Below are 21,498 nucleotides of genomic sequence, written 5' to 3'. Positions count from 1 at the left end.
CCAATATTCTCTCCTGATGTACATTATCAAAATCCGTACAATAAAGAACATTGTTATATCTTCTCTTTATGTTCTTTAGTCTAACAGGAAATGACTTAGTCTACTCTCATAACAAAAGACCTATTATTGGCGTGAATGCCTTCTGCATTCTCTCCATGGCCTTGATTTCCATCTTGAAGTGAGGATGCCTACAGCTGGATGCAATTGAGGATGATTTTCAGCACACCATCTGACCAATGAAAATAAAACGCAGCAACAACTACTTGCATTTATATGGAAACTTTCACAAAGCAAAATGTCTCAAGGTGCTTCATACGAATGTTATGGCAAAATTTGACACATTGCCATACGGAGATATTAGGGCAGTTTATTCCAATGAGGGGAGAGAGGTTTAGGGAAGGAATTTCAGAGCTTAGAACCCAGGCAGTTAAAGACATGGCCACCCACGGTAGAGCGATTAAAATCAGGGATATGCAGGAGATCAGAATTAGATGAACGAAAATGGAGGAGATTACAGAAATAGAGAGGAAAAAGCCCATGGAGGAATTTGAAGGTAAGGATGAGAATTTTAAAATCAAGGCCGGTCTGGGAGCCAATGTAGGCCAACAATACGGGCATGATGAGTGAATGGGACTTGGTGTGAATTATAGTACAGTCAGCAGAGTTTTGGATGTAAAGTTATAGAAACTTTGATGGTTTCTATAGTTGGTGGCAACAGCAGTTTCATGTTTAGATGACAAATTAAAAATATATCTTAAACTTTTAATAATAACAGAACTAATGATTTGAATTAGTCTTGATTTACAATTCTGCAATTTACAAAATCTAGCACCTTACGAGGACAGTTTTATCAACTTGTCCTTCCACTTTTAAAGATTTGGCTATCTGTTCCTCTTTTTAAACTGCTCTCACAAAACTTCTCTTATCTGGACTGTTGTATACAATCCTGACAATAAAGACATAATTAATTTTCCCTGATTTAATTATGGTTGCTAAACTGATCAGCTGACCAAAAAGGTTGAAGCATTTCAAGTGGAGAATCATCTGGGCTTTGATTTTAATTGTTTGGATATGAAATGTGTGCAAAACCAGAGGGAAAAGTCTTTACAAAAATGTAAGCGTTGTCTGATTTACCAACTATAGTTACTTCAAGAAGTGAACAGCATCAGACGAGATGATTTTTTAAAAATTGCATCTCTGAGGGTTGCACCGATCCAGGAATCTGTACATAAGCCATCTTTCCTGGCACAATATAAAACTATCAAACAACTCACAGATGATCAGAAAACACAGCAACAAGTAATGACAGTTGAGTTTGTTTCAAATGCCTGACCAATGTTCCAAGTGCCATTGATTTAACTCCCTGGGAGGCTGTCTGACAATGGAATCTAAACCCATTTAGCTCATGGGAGGTGAATGACTAGTTGATGTTATGTTTAATGATTTAGCAAGTCACTTGAAGGTCATTGGGCAGGGACTGAATTTGGGCATTTTCCTGTCTGCTGTGCTCAGTTGGTAGCTCTCTTGCCTCTGGGTCAGAAGGCTGTGGGTTCAAGTCTGAATATAGCAACTTGAGTGCAAAATTTATATTGATTCTTCAGTGCAGTATTGGGGGAGTACTTTGTATCTTTTAGCTATAGTTGGTGGCAAGCGCAGTTTCAGGTCTAAGCGACTAGTTAAAAATATACCAGAATATTTTAATAATAACAAAGCTAATAATTGCAATCCTATAATCATATTTACAAAATCTAGCACCTTATAAGGACAGTTTTATCAACTTGTCCTTCCACTTTTAAAGATTTGTCTATCTGCTCCTCTTTTTAAACTTCTCTCACAAAACTTTACCGATCTGGACTGTTGTATACAATTCTGACAATAAGGACATAATTAATTTTCCCTTATTTAATTATGGTTGTCTTTTAGAGGAAGCATGAAATCAAGACCCAATCTGCCTACTAAGGTGGATGTAAAAATCCCATGGCGTTGTTTGAAGAAGAGCAGGAGAGTTCAACCTTGCCATAATTTTTAATCCTTCAACTAACATCACCATAAACAGATGATATGGTCATTATTACATTGCTGTGTGCAAATTGGCTGCTGCATTTTCTGCATTACAACAGTGACAGTGATAAGTGCTTAATTGGCTGGAAAGCGCTATGGAATGCCCTGAGGTTGTGAAAGGTGCTATATAAATGCAACTCTTCCCTTCACTCCTGGCAGAAGTAAACTGGCTGCTGCATGGTCAATAGGCAGCATGAGCAACAATTGTGCTAAAGTCTGCAACATTGGCTTTCTTATTACTATAAGTCATGGTGAACAGTTCTGAGGAAAACCCAGGCAAATATCTGATGAATTGAATATAATTTGATGAATTGAACAGACTAGTTTTTTTTAAGAATTTTGTAGGAGAAAATGAGAGTATTTTGACAGATATAAATGGATTAACTATTCAATTTTGACTCTATATGATATGGTAAAACTGGCGATAGCGAATCAGCAGCTGGTTTAACATCTCTCCCCATTTTCCTTTCCACTGCAACAAATGGGAAGGACACAGAGAGAGATGTAGGAAAGAACAGCCAATTCACTATTGTCCATTTTATACTTACAAACAATTCAAAATTACCCCCGCTGTCCTAAGACAATTTTCTCCTCTAAAGCAGTGTCCATTGTAGAGTGAATTATAGTTATGTCCTTGTGAAAAGTACAACTTGCCTGTGTTTATTGTATTACAGGAGTACCAGGAAAGAGGAATGAGCTCCATTATGAGTGTTGTGAGGAGCCCTATCCAGATGTGACCTATACAGTGCTGATGCGTAGGCGTACGCTCTATTATGGACTAAACCTGCTGATTCCATGTGTCTTGATATCTGGGCTGGCACTTCTTGTATTCCTGTTGCCAGCTGATTCTGGGGAGAAAATTTCATTAGGTGCGTTCTAATTAATAGATATCCTTTCGGTTGGTGTTTGAGGTACCTGCATGATGGAATGTAGAATTTGTGTTGCCAATGAAGATAATGCAAGCCCTTCAGAACCTGAATCAGAAAATATTATAAATAACAGCAAAAATAATTCCATTATACCGTGCAGTACACTTTTTTAAAAAGCATTTTTGTTTTTGAATTTTGTGGTTATCAAAGTGATTGTAATCAGTGCTCTTGTCATGGTGTGCATAAGTACCAATGACATAGGTAGAACTAAGAAAGAGGTTCTGCGAAGGGAATACTGCAAATAAGGGTTAAATTAAAAAGCAGAAACACCAAGGTACTACCTGACCCACGATCAAATTGGCATAAGGTAAATAAGATCAGTGAGTTGAATGCATGGCTCAAAAATTGTGTACGAGAAATGGGTTTCAATTCATGGGGCACTGGTACCAGTACTGGGAAAAGAGGGAGCCATACCATTGAGACAGTCTTCACTTAAACCATGCTGGGAAGAGTCCTGGCAAATCGTACAACCAGCCCTTTGGAGAGGGCTTTAAACTAAATAGCAAAGTTGGGGTTGGGGGGTTTGGTTTCAAGAGTTCATATGAGGGGAGCCTAAGAAAGTTCATGAGAATAAACAAGGCAACAGTGCAGGGTAACAATATGGGGAACGAGAACAAGTGTGTGACGGGAAGGGACAGAGCGTACAAACATAAGAATGCACCAGCAAATCAGGTCAGAGTAGGGAAAAATGATAAAAAGACAGAACTAAAGGCTCATTATCTGAATATGAGCAGCATTCATGACAATTGACTTGATAGTACAAATAGAAATAAATACATTTGATAATGATAGCCGTTACAGAGACGCAGGGTGGAATCTTATGGAGGTAACAAAGGTTTCAGCCACCAGTCATAAAACAGGCAGGGAACCTCAGTCAATTCCATGGGGGAGGCCCAATAGAATCAAGGGCCCTTCAAGCACTTAAGTGGCCACCATCAGGTCTTCCTCAAATTTGAGGTCCCTGGTTGCGGACATGCTGCATGCTAAGAGTTGGCTACAATGGACTGGGAAAACAGACTAATAGGTAAGATGGTAAATAAGCTGTGGCAGGCATTTAAGGGGACTCTCAACAAAGATATATTCCATTGAGAGAGGAAGACTATGATAAGAATGCAACATCTGTGGCTAACTAAAGAAATTAAGGATGGTGTCAAATTGAAGGAAAAAACGTACAATGCTATGAAGATCTTGGTTCTGACAGGCCAGAAGATTGGGAAAATTTTAGAAAGCAGGCTAATAAAATAATGAAAGGGTAGAATTTAAAATATGGGAGTAAGCTGGCAAGTAATATATAAAAAAGTAAGATGATCGACAGATGTATAAAAAAGATAGTGGCTGAAGTAAATGTTGGTACCTTAAAGGAGGAAGCTGGGAAATTAATCATTTGAAACAAGGAAATGGCAGACACCTTGAACAAATTCCTTGTACCTGTTTCCATGGTAGAAAACACAACAATCTTCCCAAGAATAGCAGAAAATCAAGGGGCAAAAGGGAGGCTTGAACTTAAAACAATCACTATCACTGGAGAAAAAATTCTAGGCAAACTAATGACACTAAAGTTGAGACTGGACCTGATGGCCTGCAACCTAGTGTCCTAAAAGAAGCGGCTGCAGAGACAATCGATGCATTGGTTTCCAGCTGTTTGGAAAACCACAAATATAACACCTCTATTAAAGAAAGGAGGGAGACAGAAAGCAGGAAACTGGAGGTCAGTTAGCCTAACATCTGTCATTGGGAAAATACCAAAATCCATTATTAAAGAGGTAGCAGCAGGACATTCAGAAAATTATAACGTAATCAAGCAGAATCAACATGGTTTTATGAAAATGAAATCATTTTTTGACAAATTTCTTAAGAGTTCTTTCAGGATGTAACAAGCCGGGTGGATAAAAGGAGAACTACTAGATTTAGACTATTTGGATTTCCAAAAAGCATTTCAATAAGGTGCCACATTAAAGATAAAAGCTCATGGTGTTGGGGTGATGTATTGGCGTGGATAGAGGATTGGATAACTAACAGGAAACAGAGAGTCAGGGTAAATGGATCATTTTTAGGTTGGCAAACTATAACTAGCAGAGTGCCACAGGGAATCATTGCTGGGCCCGAAACTATTTATGATCTATATTAATGATTTGGATGAAGGGACTGATGTATTGTAGCCAAATTTGCTGATGATACAAAGATAGATAGTTAGGAAAGCAATTTCTGAGAAGGACACAAAGATTCTGCAAAGGGATATTGATCAGTTAAGTGAGTGGGCACGAATTTAGCAGCTGGGGTATAATGTAGAAAAATATCCACTTTGGCAGGAAGAATAGAAAAGCAAAATCATATTTCAGGGGAGAGACACTGTAGCATCTGAGTGTCCTCACACATGAATCACAAAAGTTTGCGTACAGGTGCAGCAAGTAATTAGGAAGACAAATGGAATGTCTATCTTTATTGCAAGGTGATGGAGTATAATAGCAGGGGAGTCTTGTTACAGTTGTATAGGGCATCAATGAGACCACACTTGGACTACTGCATATAGTTTTGGTCTCCGTATTTAAGAAGGGATATACCTGCATTGGAGCAGTTCAAAGAAAGTTCACTAAGTTGATTCCTAGGATAAAGGAGTTGTTTTATGAGGAAAGGTTGAGCAGGTTGGGCCTATACTCATTGGAGTTTAGAATAATCAAGAGGTGATTTTAGTGAAACAAATAAGATTCTGGTGTGGCCGGCTAAATGCTGAGAGGATGGGCTGAATTTTTATGGCGATTGTTGTTGGTTGGTTGGTTGGTTGGTTGGTTGGTTGGGGGGGGTGGGGGGGGGGGGGATGCACCACTGACTGCCCCTCAACAGGGCCACCCTGCAATAATAACACTCTGCCGGAACCCTTAAGCAGGTGCGGGTCGGACTTGCACCCCTCAGTGGGAGGATATTGTGCCCTTGAGAGCTGCTGGCCAATCTGATTGGCCAACAGCTCCAGCAGTGCCAGAACTCAGCAGTGGGCATTGCTGGGACTGCAAGGAGACCCACAAGGAAAATCAATGGCATCGGGAGTGAGATGAATCCTGGGCTTTTAGGGCAGAAAGGGATCAGGCAAACTAAGGAGTGGGGTGATGCATTGCAGGAGAGCGCAGGTTTTGGAGCCAGGAGGGAACAAAGTGGGGGCTAACATCTACATCTATGGGGTGGGTGTCCCTGTTGTGCAGAGGACACACCCCAAAGGACATAACCCCCCCATCCTTCATGTCTTTTAACCATATAATGGCATGGGCATGCAATATATGGGTCCATTGGCTTTTTAAAAATGGCATGCAGGCTGCCAATTTCAGCGCCCACCCCCACCACTCCCTGCCATCATGTTTTGGGGAACAGCTCACAGGTGGGCAGGAAAGGAGTGGGCTACCCACTATCATATTTTACGTGCCACCATCCCACTGAAAACATGCCCGGTTTGGTGGTGGGGGGATTGGGGGGGGGGGGGGGGGGCATAAAATCCAGACCAATTTTTTCCCCCCTGGGGTAATCTAGAACTAGGCTGCACAGATTAAAATAAGAGTTCTCCCATTTAAGACAGGGATGAGAAGGAATTTCTTCTCTCTGTGGGTTGTTACTCTTCGGAATTCTTTACCCGAGTGGCTGGATCATTCAATATAGTGGAGGCTGAGCTAGGTAGATTTTTGATCTATTAGGTATTCACAGGTGATTGGGGAGGCAGGGAAGTGGAGTTAAGGCCACAATCAAATCAGCCATGAGGAGCAGACTCAGGGGTAAAATGGCCTACGCCTGCTCTTATTTCTTATCTTCCTATGTTTCTATGTCCTAGTCCAGGGACAGGGGGCCCGTAGGCTGGATCTGGCCCATTGTTCAATTCCATCCGACCCGCAGCAAGTTTTTCTAAAAATATAGACCTATGACAGTAGAGTCTTCGAAATAGCATTTATCATCATTGTTACGAATTTGCTTCAGCTAAAAGCGTCAGCTAAATTACTACAATAATATTTAACAATATAATATTCAAATTCAGCCAGGACATTAAAACAGCGGGTGAGTCGAATGTTTCTATATTCTCAATTAAGTTGATTTTTATGACTGATTATGTCTATGTGTGAATGGCCTGTGATAAGAGAAAGGTTCCCCACCCCTGCCCTAGTCTATCACCTGCAGCTCACCTGACGCAAAGAGTGCTGAGATGGTTGTTTTAGCTATTATTTCAAGGAAACATATTAATACTATTGTTTGGACTAGGCTGTGTAACTTATGACTGCTATACTATTTCATCTTCACTTATTTTCTGTCCTACAGGGATCACTGTGCTGTTATCCTTAACAGTATTTATGCTGCTTGTGGCAGAGATAATGCCAGCAACATCTGACTCTGTCCCATTGATTGGTAAGTGTGTCCAGTCTTAAGGCTACCTGTACGGCATTGGTAAGTAGAATAGATCTATAATTTGTCAATTCAGATTAAAAGATTGCAAAGGCAAGGAACTGTGAGTTCAACCCTACTGCTGTTTTAAAAAGGGGAAAGTTAAGAATTTTTGAAATTGAACTTGGGTTTAAGTATCTTAAAAAAAAACAAAATGCAGGATTTCACACATATTGGCATATTTTGCAAAGATATAGCAGATTCTACATGTTACTAACAGAAATCTCAAGTGCTTGTACATAACTACAGCAGATTAAAGATTTAACGTTTAATATTAGTTTTTTATGTGCAAGCTGAACCATTTCATCTGGGTCGTTCTTAATAGGTTTCACTTTGTTTTCTGAAGCTGGTGTTGCTCCAATAAGATTTCCAACATTTAGAATGATGATCTCCCATAAAGCAAATTATCCGAATGAGCACTGCAAAATTAAAATAATGGAAACACACAAATTTGAGGATGGATTGGAAATAAAATTGCAGTATTTCCAGGCAGTCAAGTGATGGTGTGTGGTAGAATGCCAAAGAGATGTGCTATGGAATGTTTCCTGGTGAATCGCATTGATCATTGTCCACACAGTCCTCGCCCCAAGTTAAAATCAAGATGTAGGTCTTTAATGGTGGAAATTCTTATAATTCATTTTCCATATGTTAGACCTGTTATATTCTTAGATTTCTTCAATTCCATGGGCAGTAATTTAATTTGGTCCAGGGATATTCAGCTGTCGTTGATAATTTCCCTTCTCTGCAAACAAAACAGATATTATTCAAGCCTTGCCCCTTTTTTTGCATTACCCAGAGGCATGGGGAGCCTATAGTTTCCCGCTTTCTCTATGGCAGCATTTTGGCCAATCAGAGTCGACTTGCCAATCAATCAGCACCCCTTCTCTCCAGTAGTATAAATTTTTGTGATCATTTGAAATTTGGCATTCTTGCATTTGTCCTGATGAGTGCATGAAAAACTCCGGCAATATGTCTCTCTTTTCAGCAGTATACAATTTCTGTTGTGTGGGCATGCCTGCGCACATGGCAGGATAGAGGAGCACAGAGGGAAGGCAAGGGGACAGATGTGTTGTAGGGTTTGTAGTTTGCATCCTGGTGAAGCTAAAATACCCAGAGGGTAACTATTCACATAACCACAAAATAAATTTACATGGTTCAAACAGTGGAAAAAATTAAAAAGGTAGATTAATATATTCAATAACTGTAGTAATTTAAATCTATTGTTTGGGATGACATTTCTTTTGTTTACCATGGGTGACAAATATCAACGTTGACAGGAAATGTTGATGAGATGTTTTGAAGCTGATTTCAATCACTGGTCCCAGAGCCAACCTTGCCAGGAGTCGGCACAGAGCTGCAGGAGACAGTTGGAAACTGAGGAGCACCAATAAATAAAGACCAGGGATTGTAGAGCAGTCTACCTTTCTTGGAGTCGATGCGGAGCTGCGGGAGACAGTTGGGAGCTGAGGAGCACCTCTAAATAAAGATTGGGGATTGCGGAGCAGCTTATCTTACTGGGACTTGGCGCTGAGGTGAACAGGAGAGAGGAACCTGGTGAAATTACTATCACTAGGGAAACGGTACTGAGCAAACTGATGGAGCTGCAGGCTGACAAGTCTCCGGGTCCTGATGGACTATATCCTAGGGTCTTAAAAGAGGTGGCTAATGAGGTAGTAGATGCACTGGTGTTAATTTTCCAAAATTCCCTAGATTCTGGAAAGGTTCCATCCAACTGGAAATTAGCAAATATAACCCCCTATTCAAGAAGGGACGAGGCAGAAAACAGGAAACTATAGGCCATTTAGCTTGACATCTGTCATGGGGAAGTTATTAGAGTCAATCATTAAGGAGGTCATATCTGGGCCCTTAGAAAAGCTCAAGGTAATCGAGAAGATTCAGCATGGTTTTGTGAAAGAAAAATCATATTTAACCCATCTATTGGAGTTTTTTGAGGGAGTAAAATGTGCTGATGATAAAGTGGGGCCTATAGACGTACTGTATTTGGCCCAGAAGGCATTTGATAAGACGTCACATCAAATGTTATTACAGAAAATAAAAGCTCATGTTGTAGGCAGTAAAATATTAGCATGGATGGGAGATTCGCTGGCAGAAATCAAAGAGAATGTATAAAGGGGCCTTTTCTGGATTGGTGGGATGGGACGAGTGGAGTCCACAGGGGTCTGTACTGGGGCCTCAACCTTTTACGATTTACATGACTTAGATGAGGGGAGTGAAGACATGGTAGCTAAATTTGCAGATGACACAAATGTAGGTCGGAAACTATGTTGTGAGAGGACGTAAGGAGGTTCAGATGGATGTAGATAGGTTGAGTGAGTGGGTAAAGATCTAACAAATGGAGTTTAATGTGACAAAATATGAAGTTGTTCACTTTGGCAGAAAGAATAAAAAAGCAGAGTATTACTTAAATGGAGAACGGCTGCGTAGTTCTGAGGTGCAGAGGGATATTGGTGTTCTAGATTGGAGTCACAAAAAGTTAGTATGCAGGTACAGCACCTATTTAAGAAGGCTAATGGAATGTTATCCTTTGTTATGAGAGGAATTGAACATAACAGTAAGGATGTTATGCTTCAGTTACACAGGGCATTGGTGAGACCACGCCTCGAATACTGTGTGCAGTTTTGGTTTCCTTATTTAAGGAAGGATGTAAATGTGTTGAAGGCAGTTCAGGGAAGGTTTACTAGATTGATACCTGGAATGAGTAGGTTGTCATATGAGGAAAGGTTGGACTGACTGGGCTCGTTTCCACTGGAGTTTAGAAGAGTGAGGGGTGATTTGATTGAAGTATACAAGATCCTGAATGGTCTTGACAAGGTGGACGTGGAAAGGGTATTTCCTCTTGTGGGTGAGTTCATAACTAGGGGGCACTGTTTTAAAATTGGGGATCACTCTTTTAGGCCAGAGATGAGGAGAATTTTTTTTCTCTCAGAGGGTTGTGCAACTTTGGAATTCTCTGCCTCAGAAGATGGTGGAGGCGGTGTCATTGAATATTTTTAAGCCAGAGGGAGTTAGATTCTAACAAGGTTCTGTCGAAGTTTCATGAGGACTCGAAACGTCAACTCTTTTCTTCTCCGCCGATGCTGCCAGACCTGCTGAGTTTTTCCAGGTAATTCTGTTTTTGAGTTAGATTCTAGTTAGGCAATGGAATCAAAGGTTATCAGGGGAAGATGGAAATGTGGAAATCGAAACACAATCAGATCATTCATGATCTTATTGAATGGTGGAGCAAGCTCGAGGGTCCGAATGGTCTACTCCTGTTTCTGTTTCGTATGTTTCTTATGTTATGTTCCATATACCAAATATGCACCTGTTCAATATGCTGAACATTGGAGTTTCGGTGGAGAGAAAATTCTCTTTGATGCAATGCTACAGTCTAGACAACATCAGAAAAAAGAACAACTATGCTGGAAGATAGAGGGAGAAATATATTTGATACAATTATGTAAATAACTGAATTCCTTTGTTCTGCTGCACAAAATGTAAATACATTTATAGAGTGGGCATTGCTGATCTCAATTCCTGTTCCCTTTGGAGCACTTGGGATCAGTATGACAGTCAAGTGATTTATACATGTCAGGCAGCCCTCTGTATGAAAGTGGACAACTACAGGAGGGGATGAGTAAAGCAATGCTGATGTGAGTTTTCCCAAGGATCGGAGGAAAAGGCCAGCCTCTAGACCCAAGCAGGCATGGATGCAAGTGGCAGAGGAAGAGAGCAGCAACAGTGTAGTCCCTCCAACCTGGAGATAGTGGGCCGGGAGTATCCAGGATCTCAAAAGGACATGACAGGTGAGTGGCATATCAATTGGAGGTGCCAAGCCCCAGATTCTGACTCTCCCAGCATTATGCTGTGCAGCACTCTTTAGGTCAAAGAATTTTGCAGCTTTACATATTCCTCTCCTTGCAGAAACCTCATATCCTCATCTGACAACCAACACCTTACAATGATTCTGTTGACCCATGCCTCACAGTTACCCTCCACAAGTGGTTGTGTTAACTCCTCCATACAGAAGCCATTATGACTACTTACACTTCGTTGTTTTCCCTCCTTATATGAGAAGAGATTACAAAACTTGGCAAGAGGCAGAGACGCGCATTTGGAGGAGGAGGTGGGGTCGCACCTCCAATGCTAGGCACCTCGTCGGTCTACCTGGTCCACTGGGAAAGCACCATGAGGATGAAGATGTAAGCTGCAACTTGCCACGAGAGCCTGAGCCTCCTAAGGCACTGGTGCTCACATATTTCGGGATAGCTTGTCCTCTGTTGAGGGTTTCACCTCCCTCCAGCTATATCTTAGTTGCCATCTGCTCTGCCCCTATAGAGGGGCATGTGGCTGAGGAAGATGCAGCTGGTAATGCTATTGGGGCTGCTCCTGCTGCTGCTGGAGCCTTTAGCGGCTGTAAGACCCCTACCCTAGATCCTCAGCGGAGGTGAAAGGTGTAGCTACATAATCTGCTTCCACACCGCTCTGAAGGCTGACAGCACTTCTGAAGGAAGTGCAGCTGAAAGTGGGTGAGGTGCTGGTTAGACAAAGTACCTTCCAAACATTAGGCAATCACTTTTCAGGCAGTAATAGCACTCTGACAGAAGGAGTGCTTTATACTTTCACCTGGCCATGTCTGGAGCTCTTCAGTTTAAATGATCAAAGACTTCACAGTGTGTCAGTTTCACTGAGAAACTCCCTCCGCTGTGCTTTCGCCTTCTCCAACCTGCCGGGTTGGGTACATACAGTAGGATTTATCCCCTGTTGGGAAAGAGGGAATCTATGCAAAACACACCTCTTAATTACCTGCTTAACTAATACATTTTCCCTCCGATCTCAGTTCCTGAAAGGAGGCAGGAGGGGGTTGGGATCTCGGTCCAACAACATTCCTGTAATTTTCCCAACTTGCTTCACCTCCAAACCTGCCTCTTCTGGCCTGGGAAAATGCCCCCCTTTGTGTTTATCTTCAGACTTATTAGTTTCAGTGAACTTAATGAAGAACTGCTGTTGCATTTAGACTGCAAATAGGATATCGTAAACATCAGAAGTCACACTTCAGGCACTGGACTGCTAATGAGCAATGTTATGGGAGATATACTTACAATTCCGTGAGAGAGAATGAGGGGGAAAAGCTGGTATGGAGTAAAAAAAATATTTCAAAGCCTTGCATGCAGTCTCATACCAAATTAAATCAAATGGGAGCTATGAATTTATGGAGGGAAACTGGCAGAATCCAAAGATGAAAGGGAAAGAGCTTTGAACAATGGACAATTTTAGGAAACTAAGCTGGAATTTAGGCTGAGTCCATGTTTAATGTTGAGAGTGTGACACCGTGATCAAATCCTTTTATAATTATGCTTTTCAGAATAGCTGAGTGTTTAGTTAAATTTAGCATCAGAGCAGTTAAGATATCATAGCAAAAGCAAGAACTTGCATTTATGTAACGCCTTTAACATAGTAAAACATCCGAAGTGCTTCATAGGAGCATTATCCAACAAAATTTGTCACCGGGCCACACAAAGAGTTATTAGGATGGATGGAGGTAAGTTTTAAGAAGGGTATTAAAGGAGGATGGAGAGGCAGAGAGGTTTAGGAAGGGAGTTTCAAACCTTTGGACAGCTGAAGGCACGGCAACCAATGTTGGAGCGATTAAAATCGGTAATGAATAAAAGGCCAGAACGGGGAGAGCACAGTGATCTCAGAGGGTTATAGTGTTAGAGAAGGTTATAATGATAGAGAGGGCAAAGTCATGGAAGGATTTGTAAACAAGAGTGGGAATGTTAAAATTGAGTAGAGGCGTGATGGATGAACAGGTCTTGGTGTGAGTTATTTTTGAAGAGAGGTTTCCAGTTATTTGAATGTGTTAAATATATTCCTTTATCGTATGCAATAGTTAAAACAGTTGGAGATTGTGAAGAATGTCTCAGCATTTTGGGAATGTGCTGTAAATAATACATTAAACCAACATGGAGAGTTTTAAAAAAATACTTACTGAACTTAAAAGTTCACTGAACTAGACTAAACAAGTATCAGAAAGGAACAATGCAGAATACTTGAAACGATATTAATCCAACCATTAGCTAGACTAACTGCACTTTGAATGTGAAATGATGATGCCTTCAGCTTTCATTTCAGGTCAGCAGTTGCAGGATCTTGCGTGCATTGAGAAGCACATTTTTGAAATTTCAGCACCTGCCCTAATCCCACTCAATCCTCCCAGTTGAGGATGAAAATTTACCCATGTCCTTAAAGTAGATTGACCTAATTCTGCCAGCATTATTCCCTTCATATGATTCCAGAAACATAGAAAATAGAAGCAGGAGTAGGTCAGTCGGCCCTTTGGGCCTGTTCCATCATTCAATATAATCATGGCTGATCTTCTATTTCAACGCCATACTCCAGCTCTCTCCCCATACCCCTAATGGCGATTGTTATCAATTAAGTAATAGATTTTGGAGAATTAAGCCTTCATTAACAGGACTGCAAATTCTTAAAAGAAGTACCTTATAAACAAGACAAAGACCTTATAGAAAAGGTGCACAAACTGCATTAGTCTTTGAGAAATGGACTGATATCTATATACTTAGCTCAGGTGAAGTAAATGGGGACTGTGAGGGTAAATTTCTCAATCCTACAGACTCAGTGGGTTGGTTGCATTCACCTAGGCTCCTTCAATAGCACCTTCCAAACCCACGACCTCTACCACCTAGAAGGACAAGGGCAACAGATGCATGGGAACACCACCAGCTGCAAGTTCCTCCCTTGACTTGGAACTATATAGCTGTTCCTTCACTGTCACTGGGTTACAATCCCGGAACTCCCTTCCTGACAGCATTGTGGGTCTAATATACCACAGTGACTGCAGCGGTCAAGAAGGCGGCTCACCCCTACCTTCTCAAGGGCATTTAGACCTGATTCGCCAATAGAAAAATCATTTTTTTTTAATTGTCATGAGTGAGGCCAGTGTTTTTGCCCATTCCTCTGGTGGATGTCTAGTGGCCGCAAGGGTGGGGGTGTGTGCATGTGTGTCTGGGGAGGGAGTGGGTCCATCAGGTGAATGGAGTGCTCTCCCCTCCTCCTGGTCTGCTACCAGGTGCCCACCCCCAACCCCTGGATGTGTTGTGGCCTCATTGCGGGCCCATACGCCGGCCAGTGTCGGATTCTGCTGAGTAGCCTTAATAGGCCATTTAATTGGTGTAATTAGCTACCTGTTGCTTGTGGGTGGGTAACTATCACCCCTCCCGCTCATCTCAGAATGAAAATGGCCAGCAGGATCATGGTGGGAGATCAGCATGCCACTTGAAGTTGGGAAGTTGGAGACCCATCTGCCTCCGGTCCTGCCTGCACAATCATTTAAAAATTAGGCACATGAGTCATTTAGCATTTGAGAAGACAGTGTCAGAGGCCTTGGAATAAGTTGGCAATGTACTCACATGGTGAGGGAGTAACTATAAAATAATTAATAAATGGAGGGGAGGCACAAAGAAACCAGCTCATTAGAATAACAAACACTTTCTCTTGGCATTGTGACTGAAACTCTACACATTATAATTAGGCATTACTTAATTGAAAATTCCTGTGACTCAGAATTGTATTTGTGGTTCTCTGAGTAAAATGGTCTTGAAATATTAAAATAATAAAAAGCAGGATGATGCTTAGTTGTCCCAGATTCTGAAGAGATTCCTGAAGGAAATGCAAGTCCAGCTTCATATGACTAGTGCTTGTGAAATGAAGGTACTGTTCATACTCTTGGCTGAGTGGAGTTTATCAAACAGAATGTATTTATTAGTAATGCATTGAATTTATTGTCAAATAACATTGTGCAAAAGTTTCTTTGAGAGTCCACATTGCCTGGACTTGCAATTCTGAACACCAGCAATGTGTTCATTACTTCCCGTAATGCCACTGAAATGAAAAACAGATCGAATGATGGAAGTATATTTGGCTTATTCATAATGCATTTCAGCTACAAATCACTTAACAGATTTCATCCTCAATGATGTGACATAAAGAATGGGTGATTATGAATAGCATAGTGTAGCTCTGAACATATACAAATATTGCAGATTTCATGCATGGTTTGCACTGTTCCTCATGGTTGGATTTTCTCAAAGTGGTCAGGACAGGAAGTTTATGCACTGCCTAGAGTCAGTTTGATCTTGCCTCAGTTCCCACCCCAGCCTCCAGACGTTATGCAATGCCAGAAGAGAATGGAGCCCAATTAAATTTAAGGGGAGACAGTAAAGTAATTGTTATGTCACTGGGCTAGTAATCCAAAGGCCCAAGCTCTAGGGAAACAAGTTCAAATCCCATTATGGCAGTTGGTGGAATTTAAATTCAATTAATACAATCTGGAATTAAAAGCTAGTCTCAGTAATATTGACAATGGTACTATCATCAATTATTGCAATAGCCCACCTGGTTAATAATCTCTTTTACGGAAAGAAATCTGCCTTTCTACCTGGTCTGGCCTAATGTGATTCCAGACCCACAGCAATGTGGTTGACTCTTAATTGGCTTCTGAAATGACCTAGCAAGCCCCTCACTTCCAGGGCAATTATGAATGGGCAACAAATGCTGGCCTTGCCAGTGATGCTCACATCCAATCAAAGAATATTTTTTTAAAATTTAGAAGGACTGTAAGTGTCAAAAAAAGGAGCATCACTTTTTTTATTGATTACCTCAGACTGAGCCACAGCCTCCAAGAGATGAATGACTGGGTTTTTTATGGAAGGAAAGGGGTCCAGTATTCCAATTAATGCATTTGGGGCATTGCTGCTGTTACCACAGGGGACTGACAACTTATTCAATTTTTAGTTACTGCCATTAGCTTTCACAGATCTCTGAGGTTCATTTTATTCGTGATGGTATCTAGGAAAATTGCTGAATTGCCAGGTATCACTTAAATATGTCAGGGCAGTGAAGGAATGCAATATGCTGTCATCCTGGTGGGAATGAGGGTGGGGATGTAAGAGTAGGCCTCTCCGCCCAAGTTGCCTATGTTTTCTGCTCCTATACTACCTAGTTTGGGGAGATGTTGAAGAAGAAAATCCAGCCACGATAATCTACAATTGGCCTCAGTCCTTGGACTAAAGAAGATAAAAACTGAGGGTCCTTGGGAAGAGATGACAATCCTAGCATTGAAGAGAAAGTGCACATTTATGGATATTAAGATCTGATTGGCTGTGATGGTCCTACCCAATACCCCCCCCCCCCCACCTCTCAGTTAAACAGTCTGCCAGTAGTCACTGACGCAGTGAGAGGACTAAACACCTGTTGCCTCTATTAGAAACTTTAAAATAAGGCAATTGAAATAACAATGCTTGAAGTGATATCTGTAATTTATTTTGCTATCCTCTTCCACCAATTCCATTAGACCGGACTTATGTAGTTCCACTTGTACTTATTTATTTATCCAGTCCCTATAAGTTCAGCTCATCCAAAATGTGCTACCTATAAGTTCCCTCTAATTTCTCTTCACGGTGCATGGCTTGTTTATTGTACTGTGCACACGATTCCTTTAAGATTGCAGCGCAGCCACACATGCACACGTCTTGAAGGGAACACTGCTTGTGCACAGATTATTTGTCCCCGCTGCGGCACATTCCTCATTGCTGCCAGCCCGTGGATTAATGCAGCTTAGAAGGAATGTGTCCCACAGCCTAACCTCCCCTCTCCTTCATAATCTGCAACAACTCCCTAAATTCCAAAATTTCTTCCCCGTGTTTAAAGCCCTCCAATGCCTCCAGCATCTTCCAAACTCTCTGTTCCTATGATTCAAATCTCTTCTGCAACCACTCTCCATCTTTCACCCTATGTTTGGCAGTTTCACATTCAGCCGCTAAGGCCCCATGTTTTGAAATGTTTTCAGCCTCTCCACCTTCCTCTATTCCTTTAAGGCCTTCCTCAAAACATACCTCTTTGATTGAGCTTTTGATCAGCCCTCATAATCATTCCTGTCTTCGTGTTGCAAATATGTTCCCTGAAGCCTCTTTAAATTGCCTCAGGGCATTTTTCTGTGCTGACCCTATACAGGTAAAGTTGTCATTGTTGAAATTTGGACTTGCGTGTTTTCATTTTTGTACAAAGCCTAGAGTCATGGAATCATTATAGCATAGGAGGGGGCCATTCAGCCCATCATCACTCTGTAAAGCAATCCATGTGTCCGCTCTGTCCCTGCATATTTATTTCCCTCAAGTGCAAGTTTCTTCATAAAAATATTGCTTGTCTCTGCCAGTAATACTTTCCAAGGTATCAAGTTCCAGGTCATCACCATTTGCTGTGTAAATAAAGTTTTTCCTCACATTCCCCCTGCATCTCTTGGCCAAAATCTTAAATGCATATCCCTAGTCTTTTTACAATCAGTTAATGGGAACAGCTTTTCTTTATCTATCTTATCTAAACCTGTCCTGATCTTGTACACCTCTATCAAATTTCCACTCAATGGCCTTTGCTCCAAGGAGAACAAACCCAGCTTCTTCACCTAACCTTATAGCTAAAACCTTCAGTCTGATGAATTTCCTCTGCATCCACTCAGGGACCCATGTTGAAAACTGTGCTTACGTAGGATGACACAACCATAAATACTGATCTGTGGCTCAGTAAGTTAGGTTTCTCTTTGATGGAATTGCACACAGCAGATACCTGAGAGCTTGACAATAAAAGTTGGCACATTGGAAATTTTCTACTGGATGTTCAATTTTCAGGTGTATTTAAAAACACAAAGCACTAAGTTACTGCAAATGCATTTTGCATCAAAAAGTGGACCATTTTATCTTTTAGTCTAGCAATCTGTCCATGCTCCCTTTTATGTGAATGTCAGAACTTCTCTTATCAGGACTAATCAACAGGAAGATTCCTTGCTTCTTGTTTAATTTGATTGCGCTGTGGGAGTGTTGGAATGAACGATAAGGTTTTGGGGTTTGTGTGCATACGGTAGAAGAGTTAAAAATGTTGTGATGACTGCATCAAAAGGGAAGTAAAGAATACTGTAGCATATCTACAAACCCCTCAGATTTGGTGGCAGTGAAACTGAATACATGATGGAAGAGAGATGTGTGATCATTCTGCAAAAATGAATGCCAACTTTGTTTCCCCAGCTCCAGGCTCTAACACTTCAGCAATCTAAGAAAATAAATAAGAGGTCCTCAAGGCCTCTCCATGAATATGTGCCTTGGGAAAATTTCAATATGAGATACCTTTCTTTAATCATTCCAGTTCTCCTCAATGCTAATGAAACAGAACATTTTCATTTAAAAGTCATGCAGTTTCCTTGGCAATGGACTATTGAGGTCTCTGTCAATTTCTTAAAAGTAATTTATTTAAAGGAGTAGTATCGCCACAAAACATATTTGGTAAATTTATTTTTTTAATGATTGGTATGCATGTTGGTGATGATGTAGGGTATACTATAATGCACCTACTTCAACTCAGTTAAATGGTTGCTGCGCCACACCACACATTTCACGAGCTGGCATTGTCTCCTCTGTGGATATCAAAATTTGTCTGCAAATCTGTTGGAACAGCCTTTAACAACAATGTGACACTGGCAACTCAAAACATCATATCATGGCATCAAAATGATTTATAATGATATTAGTCTAAATTTTCCCAGCCCTTTGGAGATGGGCTGGGAGGTGGGAGGGCTGAAAATATGGTTGGGAAAGGCATCAAGTAGGGATCCTAATGTCCTCTTAGCACCATGGCATATTGCCAGCTGTTATGTATTCATCGGTTTGCTTTATGTCTTATATGCCTGATTTGTCTCAGAATAATGCAGAAATTATTCTACTTCTAAATCTGTAACAGGTTTATTTACAGTACTTTCAAAAATCTCAGAACTCCCAGGATTTTCTACACACATGGTCGCAGCTCAGAGACTCAGGTCTTTCCAGAATCTTCTCAGTTTTCTTAGCTCTCTAGCTCCACCCTCAGAATTAAGCAACCCAGCACACTGTACATGGATCAGTTACCAGAATAACATAATCAAACACAGATCAATCAAACCACTGAACACTACACCAGTGCCCCTGTGGGCATTGTGCCTGAGTGAGGAGGGCACACTACCTGTTGTGCAGGGGGAACTCTTCTTCCTCTGCCCCATTGTCACTGTGATCTGCCTGCTTGGCCCTGACTTCCTCAGAAAAATGTAATGCCTTCAAAGGTATCTTGCTATTGAGGTGTCCTTTCCCTCAGGCTGCAGCCTCAGCTCTGGTCATTGCTGTGGCTACAGATCTGCTGGCCCACTGATTGGGCTGACAGCATTACGGTGGGGAGTGGGGGGTATAGGGGAGGCTGGGCTGCTGTCCTCAACTGGATTGCAGACCCAGCTGCAGCCTGTTAATTGGCCGCTGTGGGACTCGTTCCTCAGTGACAAAATTCAACCCACAATCTAAGATGGCCATTTTCAATCTTCAAAATGGCATTGATTCCTCTGTAACAGAAACAAATCTCTGTCATTTGCTTTGTTAAAATACTTATCTATTGTACATCACCTGAATATACTCACATATTTTATAACTTGTGTTCTTGTACATTTTAACTCAAATTTAATAAAGAATAAATGAAAGAATTGGAAAGGGTAATGAAGGATTTTGTCACTGGTTAACAATTAAGAATACACACATCTATCTGCTTCTGAACTCCAACTTCCTGTTTGAAAAACAGTAGGGTTCCTTTATTCCTTATTCTCCACCAGAGGGCAATACATCCTGGACTTAGCACACCCTACTGTCAGCTTTTATATAACCATTCTTTTTAACTAACATGTCCTTTTACAAAAAGCATAAACATTAAACACAAACATTACGTTTCCTTGCCCTTTAGCCAGGAACACATTGGTCAGGTGGTTTGCAGATTTGCTTTGGTCTAAAGAGGAATGTTGGCTTAGGTATCTCAGTTTGTTTGCTTAGAAATGGAAGATTCTGCTGTTCCATTTGCCTCTGTTCAGGTTCAACAGTTGCAGCTACAGGTGCTACAGGTTTGTCAGTTGAATCAAGTCGGGTTTCACCAACTGGAGCAGATGTTTCCCAGAAACCTTCCACTGTGACTGGAGACCCCTGGAAATTTGGTTAATTGGATTTGGCTTCTCTAATCTGCTCAGTGTGTCTCTTCCAGATTCCACAAGAAGAATCAATATCATAGGTCAGTGGCCCTTGACGCTTGATGATTCTTCCCAGGAGCCACGTTGGTGTCCCACAGTAATTTCAGACCCAAACAGACTGATCCAGATTAAACTCATGAGCTGGTTTACTTGTGTCATGTGACCTTTGCTGATCAAATTGTCTTGAACCAATCTTTCCTTTCAAATCCGGACACAGCAAATCCATTCTGGTACGCAGTCGCCTTCCAAACATCAGCTCAGCAGGAGATACGCCTGTTGTTGAATATGGAGTATTTTGATACATCATCAAAAATTTCTCAGCTTCAACTTCCAATCTGTTTGCCGCCTCCCTTTCAGTATGGCTGTTTTGAATGCCTGAACAAAGCACTCCACTTCACCATTTGAGGATGGGTGGTGAGGCAAGATGAGAATCTGCTTGATCCCATGGTTTTTCAGGGATGTTTGAAATTCACATGATGTGAACTTTTTGCCACTGTCAGACAAAATCTGCTCCAGCAATCCAAAAGTAGTGAACACATTCCGAAGAGCATCAATGGTCTTTGCTGAAGCATTCATGGGAATAACATGAGGCCACAATCAGGAATGTATGCATGAGAAGTTGTCCGGCAAAGTCCACATGAAGTCTCTGCCATGGGTGGTCAGGCCATAGATGTAATAGGGCAGGTGTAGGAGAAGACTTCATTTCTTGGCATGGAAGGCAATCGCTGACCGTGCCTTTGATGTCCAGGTGTGGCCACCATTCATGTAGATGAACTAATGCTTTCATTTTTTGACGATTCCCATGTGACAGAGGTAAAATTCTTCTAATACTTGTGTTTGGAGTTTTGGAGGAATAACAACTCTGATTCCCCATGACAAACAATCGTTTTGCAAAGTCAGCTCAAATCTACGCATGTAGTAAGGTTTAAGCTCAGTAGTCACTTCTTGAGGTACACACCAACCCTTCTGTGTGTACAGGTAAACTTTGAACAG

The 21,498-nt window shown here is 41.3% G+C and overlaps 1 protein-coding gene across 1 annotated transcript in view; it reads left to right on the top strand.

The window, feature by feature from the left end:
* The window catches only part of chrna8 (cholinergic receptor, nicotinic, alpha 8), a 266,096-nt gene that overhangs the window by 181,393 nt on the left and 63,205 nt on the right, over nt 1-21,498 (top strand). The window contains exons 7-8 of the mRNA XM_041185313.1: nt 2,736-2,930; nt 7,281-7,367. Coding sequence (XP_041041247.1) covers nt 2,736-2,930; nt 7,281-7,367 — 282 coding nt within the window. The remainder of the gene's footprint in view (nt 1-2,735; nt 2,931-7,280; nt 7,368-21,498) is intronic.

Source organism: Carcharodon carcharias, chromosome 4 (genome assembly GCF_017639515.1).
Source record: "Carcharodon carcharias isolate sCarCar2 chromosome 4, sCarCar2.pri, whole genome shotgun sequence".
NCBI classification, from domain to species: Eukaryota; Metazoa; Chordata; class Chondrichthyes; order Lamniformes; family Lamnidae; genus Carcharodon; species Carcharodon carcharias.
The sequence above is the reverse complement of the archived record's forward strand: the minus strand, read 5'-3'. Positions and strand labels throughout refer to the sequence as shown.